The following is an 18,245-nucleotide window of genomic DNA, read 5'->3' as shown; positions in this document are numbered from 1 at the left end:
TAGTTTTATACAATTGAGTTCTTTCCATCCTTTATCTCATTGTGTTACGGTATTTGCATATGTAATATCGAATGTATGTGTAAGAGAGAAATCTTTGTAAGGACAGGTTGCAGCATGAACTGTGCACTGTGGAAGAGTGTAACTATTGGTTTTGAATATGGGTTATTTGGTTTCCATGTGTGTGCAGAAGTGGACCTGCCTGAGAGGAAGCAAGGGCATACTGAGGGAGACATGATGTGCTCTGATAGACCCTGGGTGAGGTACAGTGGCCAGGGCCTCTGGACAGAGCAGGCTTGTGTTGCAACTTAAATACACCCAGTGAGACTCTTTACTAACTAGTTGTGGTTTCTTTTAATGCTTCTGTTGTTTTGAAAACATAACCCCAATTATAAGCTAACTATGCTTTTTATTTGTGGGAATTTCCTTATTTGGTGGTAGCTTTGTTACATTTTCGTCTCTTTGGTTTTCTGCCAAACTCTGTGGTTTTCTTCTTGTTCGTTTTCTTTCTGATGCATAAGGGGTTAGGGTTTCTGGGAAGCAGAGCTCAAGTCAGATAGCTCAGCTGGAGCAGAGGAGCCCTCCAAACAGGGAGCCTGAGCTGTGGAGTCATGGATCATGGAGTGGGCTTGGAAGTGGAGAAAATAGTCCCTGAAGCTTCGATTTGGGGATAGCAATTAGTTGAAGGAGATGGTCCAACCTAGGGTTATCCAGTCTCTCCATCAGCTTGTACCACTACCTTAACATCTGTTTTTCAAATTCCTGTGTGAAACAGTTTCTAGTCTATTCTCTGATCTGGGGAGAATTAGGGTGAATGACTGGAGGGGTTTACTTTTCAGCATCAGATTGGGAGATGAAATACATTTGAAATTTTCAGGTTTAGGTAGCAGCTGCCAAAGCTTTAATCAGAACTGTATACTTTAATTACATAAACTAAAGTCTTTCATTTTTTGAAACTCACTGAAAAATCTTTCTGAAATTCAAAAACCTTTAAAAATCCCTAAAATTTGAAGAAAAAATAATTTCAAACATCTTCTGTGTCCTAAACATTAATTTGGAAGAAGAGCAATTCTTATTGAGAACAAGGGATAAATTTAATGATTAGACATGCTGTTTTTCATTCGAAGAAGAGATTTAATTCCTGCCTTAATCAGTTCTCTCAAGGCGCCCTTAAAATGAGGCCTGAACAATAGCTGCAGTGTAAACAAAAATCATTAAAATGACTCTTCAAAGAACCTTTTCTGCATTGTGTAGATATGTACTTAGAAAATTTTAAAAACTACTTTTATTCCTATAGTGAACTGTAATAACCTTGAAAGAGCCCTTTCATTGAAACCTTGAAAGAGCCCTACAACCCTGCATTATAGTCTGCAGGGTTAATAAGTATTTACACACATTCTTTGCTATTAGTGATTTATTACTGTTAAACTAAGATTAAATGTAAGCATGCAGGGCAGGAGTTGAAAGTAAGTCAAAAGCAAGGCAGAGGAATGAGTGAGGAGAAGGTCAGCAATGGTTGGGAATGATTTGTGCCTGCTCTCCCCACACAAGTGAGTAGATCACTCTCTCTTCAAATAGTCAACCAGACCAGCGTTTTGCAGAAAAATTTTGAAGCTTGGCCAGTTGATCCCGCGCTCCGATAGAAAGTCTAGATGACGTTTTGTGTAGGGAATTCTGGAACGTAATGATTGCGTTTTACCTGTGTTGATTTTCACGTTAAGGCAAACTTGAGAGGCATCACTGCTGTGGTTCAGTAGCCGTGCCAGGAGCTACTACCTGCCTCTGAAGGTGAGACTTGACTTCTGAACAACCTGAATGTGCTGCAGTGAAACAAAGAGGCACGGGCCCCAAGTCTCATAGCCAACATTTGTCCATGTGATGTTCCATGCAATATATATGTTAAAACTGTAGTGCTAGTACTTTTTGAATGTTTTATGTGGTTATCTATTGATATACAGAAATCATTTGTTTGTTTCTGTAAGGCTTACATGTAGTCAGTTTTAATTCTGCTGAAGAGGAGTGAAAAACAAGGCATCCTTGCTGCCCCCAGACCTTCAGTGGAGTTTTCAAATTAGAAACCCAGAATTAATTCAATATTTTAAACTGATCAGAAAACGCGGTCCAGATGGATGGTCACTGGCTTCTGTTAGCTGTTCCTTTGAAGCAAACGGGACCAAATGCAAACTTTTGGGTTCTTTGTGGAGATTCAGTTTTAGCCTTAGAGTTTTCCTCAGTTCAAAAATCTGTAACAAGCTGCTTACATCTCCTTCTAAACTCTGTGAGAAGCGGTTTTCAAGCTGGGCCACTTTTACACTGACTGTCTAAACATGGAGTTACCTCTCTTGAAGAAGCAAAGGGAAGACGTTGAGTTGGACGTGGTGAGATGGCATTGGAATTGCCTCCTGCTGAACTGTCATAACTTGGCTGGCTGTTTTTAATGGAGAATATCAGAATGTAAATCTCACTTTTAGTGTGGTCTTTTGTAGTGACATGTTTACGTATGCTTTAATTGCAATACCGGTTATTTTCCCATGTCATCTTCAGGTTTTGGGAAGGGAGGGGGCAAATAACTGAAGAGATCCTTACTGATGTGAGGTTTTTTTGGGCTAAGGAATTGTTTTCAAACAGTAATGGAGCAGTCATTTGTCTGACATACATGTACACAGTACATTAAAAGCAACACCTGCATAGACAGGCATCTATTAACAATTGCTTTTTGTGAATTATTAATGATCTCTTTGGGTTAAGATGGATGCACAGAGATGCCAGTCTAACCCTGCCAGGTGTTTTGCGGTATAATAAAAAGCCAGTTGTGGCTGCAGAAAGCGCCGAGCCTGATGGTGGGACACAGCAGAGCAGAGCAGGCGTGGGAGCATGAGGCAGCCGAGGTGCGTCACCAGTGCTGCTGACTGACCAGCTACTGCTGAATTACTGTGAAAGCCCCCAGCCACAGTGTGCGCAGGGATACTGAAACCATATTGCAGGTTTTGATGGCGATCTGCTCTCAGGAATAAAGAGGGGAAATGCAAAGATGTGAAATAGAAAATTGCATCATTGGCAGGGGAGTAATAACGCATTGTTATTGATGGCCCTCTATTGTATCAAGCATAACATACAGGCAGCATGCTAGCTACGCAGAACCTGAAAAATGAAGGACTGAGTGAAAGCCATTAAGTATTTACTGTGTTTAAAGAGCACACTAGGTTGTTCCAGTCTATTGAAGACAAGCGAGGAAAACGCTTGTCTTAATGATTTGAGTTGGATTACCTAACTAAAAAAAGTCCATTAATTATCATGGGTTTCCAGTGATTATATTGGACTAGAGGTATCTTGTGATGTTGTATATGCTCAGCACAGGCTTTTGTTTCAGCCTAGTCACTGGGTGTTCACGAGGGACTAGACCAAATTGAAATGACTGGGAGACTGCAGTCTGGGTAGCGGTATCACTTAAATAATCTTTAAGCTTTTGTCATGCACATGTTAAGCAGTGGGATATGCATGTGCCCCATGTAACTTCTCTTGCCCTTTGATCATCTTCTACTTCCTTCCTAGGCGAAAATTTTTATATTTTATTTTGGTGAAGATTTAAAAAAACAAAAACCAAAAAAAACCCCAAGCCACAACAAAAAAACCCAACCCATATTGCAAGGGACAAATTAAAAAAATATTTTGTGCTCTTAGATTGTACGACTGAGTTCTGCAATGGTTCTCAGCTTCTGCAGGATTTCATTTTCAGCTTGGCATCTAAGAATGAACCACACATGATACATGATAATTGTAGCGCTTACGAGCAGGTGCTTAGGTATTCTGCTGTAGAAGATCATGTAAGAATGGGAAGAGAACAGCGGACAATAGAATTACAGGCAGAACTGCTACATTTTACATTTTCAAATTTCCATGCACTACCTGTCATAACTTTGTTTTCATTTGGTTTTAATTAAATCTTTAAAGGTCCCTTCCAACCCAAACCATTCTATGCCACACATTACCTCTCCTGGCTGAAAATGCCAAGTCTACCTAAAGCTGATTCTCTTTGGGAGATTTTGGAAAAATGCAATATGTATTGCTGTGAGTGAACTTCACGTACAGTTTATTGGTGTTCTAAAATGCTTACATTGAATATATTTTGCAATTTCTATGAAGATCACCGAAGTTTGGCCACACTGAAAAGCAGGTCTGTCCCATGCTCTCAGTGATCCTCTGTCTGAAGCTGACAAATTGCACAAGAGAGAAAGGTGCCTGGCTTGAAAGTGTAAGGGAGATGAGACACGTCATGGCAGTGAAGATGCCGTTTCTTCTTAAAAAGGAATTGGGAAAAGGTTCATACTGTCAAGCAGAAAGTGAGGGGTCAGGAATGGAGGTTGGGACTGGGACCTGGAGATGAGTACAAGGAGTCAGAGGTGTGACACTGGAGGGGAGGTAGAAACTGAGAACAAAACAGATTAGCCTGCACTGCTGAGGGAACGCTGGCTGAGCAGACTTTGGGGATGAGAGGAGTTGGAACATCAGGCAGGGAAATTTTGTGTAAATGTATTCTATCTCAAGTGGGTACATCTTTTGATACAGTCTTGAAGATGTTGTTATTATTTTAGCTCTCGTGCTATTTGTTCTTGATTATTTTCTGGCTTTTGCATTTCCAGAACCAAACACATTTGCACTGGAAAAGGAACTTAGCAAAAAGTTGCTTTTTGGGCACCGTGTAGTGCAAAAAAGGGAGGACAATGTGTGTGGGTGTGTCGGAAGGCTACACATTTAATCAACGAAGCTATGGTGAAGGGGAAAAAAAAAAACCCCAAAGCTAGTTTTCTAACGTCTGTCTTAAGCCAGGACTGTATTATGATATTTAATAAACTATTTGTAGAATTTTAAACCTTTGTTTTGGTTACGATTTTCCACTGTTGAGGTGTGCTCAGAGCCAACAAGCTGTGGCAGGCTTGTACTGGTTCTGCTTAGACCTTACTTAGGAAAAGAGCTTGTGAAATGCCCTGTCCATTCAGGCTGGAGCATGGCAGCTGGAGCACGGGGCCGAGGTGGCAGCCGGAGGCACGGCTGAAGGAAGGACCTGGGCTCTTCTGTGCCGAGGGAAGGGAGCGGGGTGCGGGAGGCAGCCTGGAGGGTGGGAAGGGAGAGAAGGATTAGTGGGGCTTGAGCATGAAAATGCTTGAGACTAGCGACTTAAATGCTTGTCTCTTATGTGATTCCATGGTTTTATGCTCTGTATCTAATTTTTCAGGGTGTCCCAAAACCAAGTAGGACAGCATTTTACCTTCGTGCTCACCGACATTGAAAGTAAGCAAAGGTTCGGATTTTGCCGTTTGACGTCAGGAGGCAAGGTCTGCCTCTGTATTCTAAGGTAAGCTGGTATAAGAAAAATTGAGTCAAGGAGTCGATATGAGAAAAATATACGAAAAAATTATCTTTTGCAAATCCTCTGATAATGTGTTATACTTCTCTATCAGGGTATCATTTCTCTACGACAGTCTTACCATTGGTTTCACATGAAAAGTGGTCCCAAGCCCCATGTGATGGTATTCTTGTGTGAGGCTAAATAATTCTATTCAAATAACATGAAATCTCTGCTTAAAAGCAGAGAACAATACACTGTGGCTTTAGAGGCTTTGAATATTATGTGGATATTTTTACTTTCTAATGAGATCTTTGGTGAGTATCCGGTCAATTTAACAACAAAGCACATTATCCTGTATTCCTCTCCCTGGAAATATGATTTTTTTGGGGGTATCTTCCATGTTCTTTGGCCAGACTATATCAGATATAAGAAATGCCAGACCCAGATAATTCTCAATAAAGAGCATGCTGCTTTGTTGCAGAAGAGATACTGATGATGGAGAAATTGACCCCAGTGAAATACTTTGTTTCTCCCTCTGCTTTCTCTTTCTTCTCATGTAAGGTAATTGTTTTGGTAATGAAAAAAACGATTGCTTAGCTGTCCTAAAATGCTTTTAATGAAATTAATTAAAAGGCAGAGTGCTTTAATTAAAAGGCAAATTTGCCACTTCAATTAAGAGCCTAGCAGCCTGTAATGTCCATAGAGGAAATGGGAACATCCAGTTCAGTAGCACATGAGAACAACAAGATTGAAGTCTAATTGCTTTAAAAGTGAGAATCCCCAAACACAAGGTGAAAGAGGAGCCATGTGCTGCCGAAGAGCCAAACCCATTGGCAGCAGAGGGGCAACTTGGAGAATTTTGGAGAGTAAGCTAGGGAGCTTATGGAGAAAAGCAGAATATCAAGTATTTGGACAACGTGGAAGTCGGGCAGTTGTGGAAGATGTCATTAGGATAGACCCCATGAGTTAGGGAGACAAACCCAACATCGACTTGTAAAAGAGTATCAGTAAAAGAACACGCAGAGGGGAAAAAAAGACCAGACAATAGAGAAACTTGTAGACTAGTGCTAAAATTATTGGAAATATCACATCAAGTCTTTTGTGAGCTTTTAAACAGATTCCAAACTAATGTTGAGAGCCAGTACACTGGATGTTTTTGGGCAGGTAATTTAAAAATAAGGGTAATTTAAAAATAAGTATTTGCTATAAATGTTGCAAGAAATAATAATTACTACCATATAATGAAAATAGCAAAAGGAAAAGATTTTATTCTGGAAATTAATTTGACTTTCTGTGATCCTGACAATAGGTTTTTAATAATACTTCAGAAAGATTTAATTTTTAGGATTTTGGAGTGTATAATACTTAACTGGAGTGTATAATACTTAACCCTTTTCTCTGTGATACCTTTTGTCAGTGTATCTTGTTAGGGCCCAGAGAGAGAATGTATGTGTATGCTTTTAGCTCTTTTCTCTGACTTAACCTTTTCTTCCTTCATCAAGCTAAAACCAAAATTTTTTGCTTGTACTCCTAACATTGGCTGGCTGGTTTCTAATACTGTTGTAACAAATGTTTAATCAGTTATGCACACTCAAGTATGCACATTTAAATACCGTATGTAGTGCTGCAAAGCGAAGGAAGCAAATTCTCAGCTGGTGTAAACTTGGGTATTTCTTTTAACATTTCCCCACAGACATACATCAGCTAAAGATTAGTCTGTTACTTGGTAGAAATAACTAGGAAAATGAAAAGTGGCAAGCTATAATTTTTCACCAAACCGTAATCAAAGCATTGCCTTTATAGCTTTTATTCTGACAATTTCAAATTTACAATGCATAGCTGAATGCTTAACAACACTAGCTTTATAGCATCGTACTTGTAGCTTGGTAGTCCATTTCTCTCCAATTTGTGTGTTTGTTGTTTTTAGCTCAGACAGAAAGAATGCATCAGTATTTCCATCCAAAGTGTTTTAGTATCCAGTCTGGTTTCTGCTCTGAATCCAAGATTCGTTGAAAGTGACCAAGTGAAAGAAGACTCACTAGCAGATTTCTTTTGGCATTTTATCTGGCTTTCCCTTGTACATGCTTGTTAATCTTAAATTAACCAAAATCAAAGAAATCTTAACAAACAAATGCTGTCTTTATATATATAAAGAGTGTGTATGCATGTTCACACTTGCTTTCTTCCATATATCAAAATAGCATAAATTTAATTCACTGTGTGTATATACACATGATGACTCTGATGTATGAGCAAGTCAAACTACTTGTCTGTCACAGATATGTACACAATAGTCATATACCTTTATATAAACACACAAATGCAGGTGTACGTAAATACCATGTCTAACTACACATCTACTTATGCACATACATGTATATCGCCTCAAACGAGGAATATATTCAGATTGTTGACTGGGGCTTAAAGACAACTAGAGATAGTCAAATACAGAAAAATTAACTAAATGAAATGGTCAGAAATAACTAAAATCTAAGTAAGAATCTCTGAAAAGAAGATCAGGAACAAGCCAGTCAAAGTGATGAGAAGGAAATACTATAGAAATTTGCATAGGCTGATGAGTGGGAACAGGACACAACTTTTCTCTTGTGAATGTCTTTTGTGGATGGTACCAGGCCATGTGTTAACCTGTACCAGGACAACTAAAGAGATAAGATTTGAACTGCTGAATGGGCTTCTTAACTGAAAACTGAAGAAAAGGCTGTTCGTCCTCAGGTTGTACACCAACAACCTAAAGCTGCTTCTAAGATTAAAGTCTTGTAGTTTATGGGGCTTCTCTCTATAATTCATTCTTCATCTGAAACACTAATTAAGGGAAATCATCTCTGAATTTGCAGCCACATGGTCCTGCTTTAAACTGGATAGTTTGAAACAGAAAATATACTTGTACATATAAAATTCTGTGGGTTTTTTATGTCTTATATACACGTGTGCATGAATTGTGTAAACAGAATTTTCTCCCAAATCAGAATGTTTTGTTCGAGTTCTCTGTATGTTTATACAGTGAAATAAAAAAATCCCCAAAGGTAGCTATCTCAGGCGTTTTTGTTTGGAGAACTTAATTGTGATACAGTATTGTCTAAAATGAACATGCAGAACTTGACTGCAGTGGCCAAATTAAGAGAGCAAGTAAGTGCAAAACCATAGTAAGATGAGAAAATAAAACTTGGATTATTCTCCAGAAGTTGTGTGTTATTCTTTTGCAAGTTTTGTTTTGTTTTGGTTTTTATTTTAACCTGCACAGCTGCTTTGTGAAGCTCTCGGTGTGAATCCTGCTGTGTCACCTCCTCCCTCTCCACAAACTGTTGAGCTAATGCAGTCCCGTAAGAACGAGGGGTACCACAGTAGGAATATTGTAATATACCTTGTTGTGCTCGTATACTATACTGGATCTTTTTTTCTAGTTTTACTTTTTATATTTTAATTTAAATAATAATTTTGCCAGTTGAGATTTGAAGTGGCACAGTAGAAACGTCAATGTTCACTTTTGAATAATAGAAGGAGACTTAATTCTTCTGGGTATTGTTTCTAAATATCATTGCTGTTTGCAGTAGGAATAATACTTTCTGGGTTTACATGAAATTGTTTTTGAATTACCTGAATGGTTTTAGTACAAAGTGCAAATAATTTGACTGAAATTTGTTTTGTTAAAAATCTTGAAACTGTTGATGGACTCTGAGGTTGACCTTATGTATCCAGAGGAACACAAAATGCATCATTAAAATGCTCAGTCTTAGATTTCATTAATTTTATGACTGTAAAATTGTCACCTACATTTCCAAATGAAATGCTCTAATAAGGAAGACAGGTTTATGTGGTAAGCCTTTGTAGTTCTTCAGTTCAGACCATGCTTGAAGCTTTCTCGCTCTTCCTTTAGGCAAATCCCTTAGAAGCAGAATGTTTTAATTTTACACATTTTGTGTCAATTTTCCAGACAGAAAAGTAGCCCCTAGACATTAGACATTTAGCTACGGAAAGGCAGTTTCCTTAGTTTTATTTGATTACTAGAAGTTAGATTCCTGCTGATAGTTCAGGACTGTTAGTGGTTACCTGACTATTTGACAGAAAACATTTCCTCTCCTTTATTTAACCTTTGACTCATGAATGTAAAAGTTTTATCAGAGCTATAGTAGAAGCACCAGTCTACTTATGGCAACAAGGGTTATGCGTGGCTTTGAATAAAAGTCTGAGGTCCTGCCTTGTGGCTCATTTGGATTAAAAGAAAATGCTAAGTACGTTTTTAATTAACCATGAAATATCTTGGGCTCTTGCTTTCGTGACCAGCAGTGGCTGTATTTTTATATAAAGGCCACTGTATTCTCAACCAGGGAATACATATCTATTAAACTAAAATTGCATAAGTTTTGATGTTTTTCTTTATTATGGGAACAATGTTTTGTGGCAACTTTAGAGAAATTGCTCTATGTTGTTGGAGGTTGATGTATGTTTGTCTTGTATGTTTGTTGACTGTAACATGAGGAATGCAAAGACAATGTGTACAATTGAAGAAAAATAAACAAGAAACCAATAATAGTTTCATAGTTTAAGAACCTATATTATTTTTATTAGAAGTTTATGCTTCTAAATACATTAAAATTGAAAATTAAAGCCCTGTTTTTCTTCTGTTTTATCTACTGTGAAGGGTCTTCATTGATAACCTTTTGACGTTTTCGTAAGACAGCTAATTAATTATGAAATGCACTGCTCATAAATAATTTTATGAATACAAGTATTATGGTAAGGTCTTTCCAGTAATGGACTTCATTTTGATTTTATCTGTTGTTAAGGTACATCTTAGTGTGACAGTTTTGAGTTAGGAGTAATATATTACAGGTCTTCTCTGTTAAATTCAGCCATTTCAAAGCTATTTTTTGCAGACAGTGCATTTCTGTACTGACTTGAAAAAAACTGTAACCCAGCCTAGCAGTTGTCGATGGACATTTGTGTGCTGGATGACTTTTCTGTACATAGACTAGTTCTTCTGTGCTAAGCAAAGATTAAATAATTTTGCAAGATTTGCTAACAGGACAAGCTAAGATTCTTTTACCTGTAATGTTTCTGGTTTTTAGCTGTCACATGCACAAGTGCCATATACAGTGCTTTATACAATACAGTGTACTGTATAAAGATGTAAAGCCTGTATAATGGGAATGTTCATCTATGAATAAATCTGTTTACTAGAGTAGTCCAAATAAATTAATAGGATTATTAACACATGTGCTTGCAAAACCAGCCTGTGATATAAGAGGACAAAAATGTTGCTTGACAGCCCTGAGGATGTTACAAAGTAAAAACAGCTTGTACTTACTCTTTGAATTGAGAATCTAAAATATCACCTGATAGCTCTCCTTATTATGAACAAACACAGCCTGTGTTTATGTTTACTTTTGAATGCAGAGATGCATTGTATATGCACGTGTGCAAATGCACTTTGTTGTTTATGAAAATAACAAATGTAACAATTCTTTCTTATACTGAATTAATAGCAATTAGCAAATACATTAATGAAAAATGTAAAGGGAACATTTTTGCTTTCCAATAGATCTTTGTAATATTTTGTTGCAGTAAGAACAGTATAATTAAAAATATTGACAAAAACTTTTGCAATTATACTGTGCTTTTGAAGATAATGTGGAAACGAAACAGAGGACAGGTCTTGGTGGCCTTTGGTTTCATGCCATATAATGTGATGGAGTGCTTATTTTGATTTCCTTAATTTTTCAGGTTTAAGAGGCATGTTGAAATTATATGAACCTCATGTCTGTGGTTATAAAGCTTAAAGCAATTATTTTTCCAGTCTTTCAGCTCAGAAGGGAAACTGGCATTTTTATCTATGATTAAGTAGTCTGTTTTTATGATGTTTTTCTTTGCGGTTTTGTTACATGAAGACATGGAAGTGTATCATCAACCTGATCTTGCTAAGGGAAGAAATTCTTGTATGAGTACTCTGGTCAGCATGCCTTGCCGTATGAAAGAAAAATCTCCCTTGGCTTTCTGCTAGGATTCATTAATTTCAAATAATGAATTTGACCTTTTTGTGTATAGACTTAAAAATTGCATTTAATTTTTCTTTTCACAGTAAGAGGGGAGTTGAGATCAGAGATACAAGAAAGAAATATGGTTAATATTTTATTGGAATAGCATTTATTTTTATAGACTGCTGTTCATAAGTGTTCATTATAAAAAATGAATGATCAGATAAGATTTTAGAGTATTCTACAGCAAAATACACTGGGGTGATGTACACTACTAATGCAGAGGTGATAGCAAAAGACCAGAAAGCTTTTAGATCATCTAATCCATTTGTGTGTCCAGTGATATAAAAATACTTTGCAATTTATACCTGACTTGTACCTTGACTTGGACAAAATGCTAGAGCAGTGTTCCAGTCCCTGCTGTAATTCTAGGCTGGTAAAACTGTTCAATAGCTCTGACATTTGCAGGTACTCTGAATGCTGTGGTGAACAATTTTGTTTGCCTAACTGTGTGCATTTCAGCAACATGTAAAACCAGGTTAACACGATTTCAGAAGGTAATAGAACAGGAGTGCTAGGTGGAAGAAAACTCAAAGATCAGATGTTTTAAGTGCTGTTATGATGGGTGTTTTACAAGGGCATGTAGCATTCATGCCCGTAAGCAGTGAGTGGCCTTACACAGTTGCAATGAAGTAAATTTTACGATTATATAAGAATATATTGAAAAGCAAATGCAATAATGTCACACTTTAACTACTGTCAACAATACCAAGCATTAAAAATGTCTGTGAGCATTAAAAGGCTCATGTAGTTTTGATTAATAGCCAGTACAGTGTATGGTAAAGTGTGATAAAGATATTAATACAGTGACTCTAAAAGAAATCATTGCCTCTGTGTCTCTTTGGCTTGGCAAGAGTAAATTCATGGTGGTTTTTTGTGGGTTTTGTTAGGAATCAGCAGTTAAGCATTTATAAGGATAGCAAAGTAAGATTGCTAGAAAATGCATAACTCTAACTATGTTCAGATTTCTGCTGTTCTCTTTCTTTGCCCTAAGAATTGGGATCTGTTTCTAAAGCCTTGCCAGCTGCGTACTGGGAACAGAGGTGTTGCAAAGAAAACATAACCCTGGACTCGCCGCACAAAAGTAGACTTGGCTTCTCTACCAGCCAGGGTTTCTCCTAACAGGTTTCCTTTTCCTATCAGGAAAACATTTAGGTTCTGCATACTGGGCTTTTTCAGTTGTAGTTAGCATGTTTCCTGAAAAGTATAAATGTGAAATTTTAAGGTCTGTCCGCAGTACGCCCTAAAGCTTTTAAGAAATGCATTGGAAGTATGTCCATGGATTTACACTGCACTGAATAACAAAGTGTGTTGTATTATTACATATGGGTATGAAACGTAGTAAAAACATTTCAGGCTTTGTTACCTTCCCAGCCCACCTTCCAATTTCAAACAACTAATATTAACCATACTATTACCATTTTAGTAATGTTCTTTGTGATAAAATTCTAACAGACATTAGAAGGTGTTTAATTTGTAAATAATGAGTAATTTATACAGGTCCTACTTAGTTTACCGGACTTCTTACATCTGTATCATAGGCCTAAATAGTGATTATGGAAAGTTCTGTAGCATGCAGTCACTGATGATGTCACTGTTAAAGGTAACTGTTCTGTAAATAGATGACAAACAAATGGAACTTTTGCCACTGTGTTTGAGTTCCTCTTCTCATGCTCTTCAGTTATGTCTTATTTATCTTGGATTCTGTTTAACTCACTGAGAGTATTGCACACATATGGGCTGCAGACTTGTGTTAAAAGTTTATTAAGTATTCACATATTAATGTGCTGAGTGTTTACAATACTGGTGAACGCTCTCTTATTTTTAGAAGCTAATTCTTTCTATAGAAATTACTTTATAGGGAGACCAATGTTCTTGCATATAATGTAACTTCTATACTATTGCATAGCATTGTACCACTTGTCAAATACAGGGTACCTGGTCTGCCCAGGTAAAATTGTTTTTCATTTTCCAGGGAAGCAGCAGTTCTGGCAGTCCACCAGGTACAACAGGACGTAGAATTTCAAAATTGCAAATAACATAACTACTGAAAGTCGTAACAATTAAAGATAAGGGAATGTGATTTGGCAATGTTTAAAATTATTTTTGGTGCCTTTTAAAATAATGAGAAGTTAAAGTATTGTGAGCTAATCTATGCTTTATGGAACTTCAAGCGGGCGTCCAGCATAAAGAAATGTAGCTTTCCTACTATCTATCAGTGATGTACCATTAAATTTGTGGGGAAAAGTTTTATATGCATTTTATTTATATGTAGAAATGTTATAAAAATGTGCAAGTCAGATTAATCATAGTAGTATTCCAGTAAGTGCTGGAAAAAAATACATTGATATTTCATTAAAATGCTTTTTCCCCTCCTCTTTTAGTTACCTACCATGGTTTGAGGTATACTACAAGCTCCTGAATACCCTGGCAGATTATTTGGCTAAAGAACAGGTAATTTTAGGTATTCTGTTTCTTTGTGCAAAATATTTTCCTTGTAATAACAGTCACCATTTGAAGTGGTGTAAAGTAATTCTATACTGTTTAAAAGTTTAAAGTTTTAGTACAATTTAGAAGCAATTTTTTACATTCATCATATTGAAATTCAAAGAATCTGAACGTACAGCTGCCACTGTCACATGAATCCCACATTAATCTTAAAAAGCTGCCGAGAATATACCTTTATAAAGTGTCAGTCTTAGCATAAACAAGTCCTGGGTGAAGTGTGAGCAAAGTGTCACATCACTGGAGATCTGTATGACGTATTGATTGTAAACTGTAGATCTCTGGAACTATCTGATTATCAGTTACAAACACTTGTTTTCAGAACTGCATAAAGTATGATGTACTGTTTCACCCTTGATATTAACTAAAAACTACCTCTCGCAATTCTGTCATCTCAACTAGCAAGACAAAATTACTTGCAGCTTTTGGTGAAGAATCATGATAGATTAGTTTGCATATTCATGAGCAATTAGACGTATTCCAGGATTACGCAGGAATACTGGCATCTGTCTTTACTGACAACATTAAAGCTATACCTTTCTGCTTTAACTATATTAGTGTACTAGATTGTAATTAAAAAAAAAAAAAAAAAAAAGCATCAGTAGTCAGCCATATGCTGTGGGCTGGAAAAGCTGACATTTCAAGAATATATGAACTATAGAATAAGCAATTATTTTGCATTATAGTAAATGGACTATAGAGAATAATGATGCTTTATGTAAAAAGAAAATGCAGTAGGAAAGTTTGGTGTTAGCTGTGTTTAAATAAAGTGTGGAATACAGGTAAGTCTTATAAAGGGTGTAATGAGACTTTGGGTTTGGCCCCGATTTCACTGTAATAGTAAAAATTGTTATTCAGGTTGTATTTGACAGAGCGGTAGGCATTGTCCTCTCCTTTGTTTCCTGATCGCTGGTTCTGGCATTGCAGCTGTTACTACAACCAATTTAAGTTGCTGGGTTGTAAGTTTGTTGTCCTATATGCTGAGAAAACTGTTGCGATGGGTCAGAAAGTTTTAGCAGCGTACGGAAGTATTTTGTTGTGTTGCCTAGTGCCATACCTGCTGCTGAGGAGGCTGTTAGAGGACACGGCTCCCTCCAGGCCCAGGCACTGTTTGTCTAACCAAGAGCTAGACCCAAAGTCTTGTTTACTAGTATGAGATCCAGTAAAATCATCATTCTTGCAGGGAGAGGCAGAAGCTTCCTGCAAACTCAAACAATATGTTTAAAAGCTGGCCCTGGCTTGTCACTGATATTTTTGGTTTTACTTTGACCACAAAAAGAATTTAATCTCCATGAACAAAACCTGTAAACTGAATGAAAACCCTAACCCAAACAAAATCTCCAGCCACTGCATCTCTTTCCCAAGTAAATGTCTTTTCTAGAGATCAAGGTGGGTGATCCTAGTTAAAGCTGATAGCTGCGTGTACTTTTTAGCCAAACTTATTAGCTGTTTTATGTGCTCTGATGAATCATTTTTAAAGTATACAATATAGCTGTGTAGCTGCGTATTTAGTAAGACTTTGAATAGACAAATATCAGGGCTAACAGTTTTAGGAAGATGATGTCCAAGATGCACAGACCAGCTAGACGTGTTAACACTATGTTCTTTTGCAAAAAACGTGATTCATTTAAGGAGTATATGGGGAAATATGTAAGAGATTGACTTAACTTGGAGATACAATCATCTTCTGAGATAGAAAGTTGGCCTGAATTTTATACTTAATATTTAAATACTTCACTGTGAATTGCAATTGTCTTTCTCATTAAATATCTCTCTCTCTCTTTGTCAATATATAGTTTGATGTGTAGTAAATGGTAATGAGTCAGTCTTCATACAATAATTAACTACCTTTTAAAAATATTCCTTATAGGAAAATGACTCAAGTGATTTGTTAAAATCACTGTATAGCCATCCTGTGCCAAAGGCGAATGCTTTAGTCAGTTTAAGTGTGGTAAGTATTCTCTGTTTAACTCCTACTCCTATTACTGACTATAAAATAGTAGGTAAGGTTGAAAAAAAAAAAAATCCAACCCTTTGTAAAGAGTAAACTTATGTTGCTTCCCATTATCACCTGTCTTGGACAACCTTCCCCCCCACCCCCCATGCAGAATAGAGTTTGTCTCTGTTTCATGTTGTTCTCTTAAAGTCATAGTCGTAAAGAAGCAGAAATTTGAATTTTGCTCTATGGATGAGAAAGTAAACTGCACTGGGGTCTGACAGTGCTAGAACTACTTTTTTATGCTTCCAGCTGTTTCATGTAGATAATTTTGGTTTCTCCTGCTGTGAATCAGGAGACACTAACTCTGTTTTATTGCCTCTTATGCCTGAGTAGGATTGGACAAAAATCTGCATAAGCTGGCTTCTTTCCCATCTTCCTTCCCCTTCTTCCTAGTTTTGCTTGATCATGCAAACATGCTGTAGGAGAGATGGTGGGAGAAGTGTACTGTGTTATGTGAAACTTTCAGCACATCTAGGTGAAAGAACGTGTCCATGCCTACCTTGCTTTTGTGCTCTGACTTTTTGTGATGTGGGACTGGACATTGATAGTATAGCAAGGTGGTGTTGCTGCAGAAACCTCAAAAAGTGAGCCTGTCGCTGTTTCAGTTTCTGAAGTTTTTAACAGAAATAGCATATTGACGCATATTTAAATACATTTGTAGAGCCTGCATGAAATGTAAAGCCAATACAGAGCTTCTGCTGTCTCCAAGACATTGTAGAATTGTTTAGGTTGGAAAAGACCTTTAAGATCATCCAGTCCAACCATTGACCTAACACTAACATGTTCACCACTAAACCAATTAAGGGTAGAGTAATGATTTCATGTTTCCTGGCTTGGTGGCTGGATTATTTTTTAATGAAAGTAAAAACTAGGAATCATTAAGGTTGGAAAGGATCTCTAAGATCATCAGTCCAACCATCAACCCAACGCCACCATGCCCACTAAACCATGTCCCAGAGTGCCACATCTACCCGTTTTTGAACACTTCCAGGGATAGTGACTCCACTGCCTCTCTGGGCAGCCTGTTCCAATGCTTGACCACTCTTTCCGTGAAGAAATCATTGTTCATGTTCACAGCATCTGTACAATTACTGCACACATAAGTAACTGTGTGCAAATAACTGCTTCTTGATTGAACTATCACAGTTTGCACGTCACAGAAAGAAGTGATTTTGTAAAGGCTTCTTTTATGCACATACTGAAAGATCATTAGATTATTTATTTTGACCTTATTTGTGTTGTTTCCTGTTACTTTTAACTCATTTATTTTAGAATTGAGCCCTATATTTTGAGTAAAGTAAGCAGACTCTAGAAAAGCATCTGGCCCTATTATGAAGGCATACAGAAATGGAAAGTCTGCTACTTCCATTCCAGTAGTTACTCACCCTTGCTGCTTAACATAATGCTACCTTTATTTCATTTTAATTTGTCATATTTCAGATTCCTTGCTATGCTTTTTTCACTAGGCTAAAGAGGCCTAGTCTTTTTCTCCCTTGAACAGTGCTAATCCACTGTATTTGGAAGTCCCTCCAGTCTTGCGTGTTGTTTTTCACCAGAACGACATACTGGTTTTTAAGGCTGCACTCAGAATTGTTTCCGTTGCTATGGTTTTTCTTTCTGTTGTCAGTGTAATATTTTCAAGTTATTTTTCAGTTAATAGTACCTCTGCCAAGAATACTTCTGTATATCAAATCATACTTTGCTATCAATTGCAGTATTATAACCAATTCTAATTTGGCAAGTCTAAAATGCTTTATAAAGTACTTTAAAAATCCTGTTGTGTTTCAGAGGGACACAGAGAAGTTTTAAAGACATTTTTCCTTGCACTTCTTGCAAAGTGTTACTGTCTGTTCCTATCAGTGTTGCAGTTCATCTTGCATAGAACTTGCCTACCTCAAAATGAATGTTGTGATGAACCTGGAAATGGATGTTGTGGTGAATACACTTGGCAATACTGGGATGACAAATTGCTTGCAGTAAAGTTGATGCTTGCTGGTTGTATTTCAGTGTTACCTGAGTTTTGAATTTTTTTTTCCCTCAGTTGTCTCTTGTTCCCAGTAGCTTGTTACATCAAAGAGTTCTGTAACCTTTTTAGATGAACAGTGATTGTCTAAATGCAGGCCTCTTGCCAAATGCTTGGCTGCAGGTACAGTCGAGCAACTATTGTGGGTTCCGATGGGGCAGAGCAGGAAGGAATAAGTTAGCCTGAATCAGAATGCTTGTTGGATCTACAGGCATCTCTGTCTCTGTGCTTCAGGGAGCAGGGAAATGTTTATGGCCACTTTCAACTCTAACTTTGTGTGCCTAGTCTTTTACAGTCTTGCTCCTTGTATATTGTAAATAA

At 37.2% G+C, this 18,245-nt stretch overlaps 1 protein-coding gene across 1 annotated transcript in view; it reads left to right on the top strand.

Moving 5' to 3' along the window:
* The window catches only part of DENND1B (DENN domain containing 1B), a 161,123-nt gene that overhangs the window by 64,086 nt on the left and 78,792 nt on the right, over positions 1-18,245 (top strand). The window contains exons 5-7 of the mRNA XM_075710021.1: positions 5,231-5,350; positions 13,782-13,851; positions 15,773-15,853. Coding sequence (XP_075566136.1) covers positions 5,231-5,350; positions 13,782-13,851; positions 15,773-15,853 — 271 coding nt within the window. The remainder of the gene's footprint in view (positions 1-5,230; positions 5,351-13,781; positions 13,852-15,772; positions 15,854-18,245) is intronic.

This window comes from Pelecanus crispus, chromosome 5, assembly GCF_030463565.1.
Source record: "Pelecanus crispus isolate bPelCri1 chromosome 5, bPelCri1.pri, whole genome shotgun sequence".
In the NCBI taxonomy this organism is placed as follows: Eukaryota; Metazoa; Chordata; class Aves; order Pelecaniformes; family Pelecanidae; genus Pelecanus; species Pelecanus crispus.
This window is presented reverse-complemented; position numbering and strand designations above follow the sequence as displayed.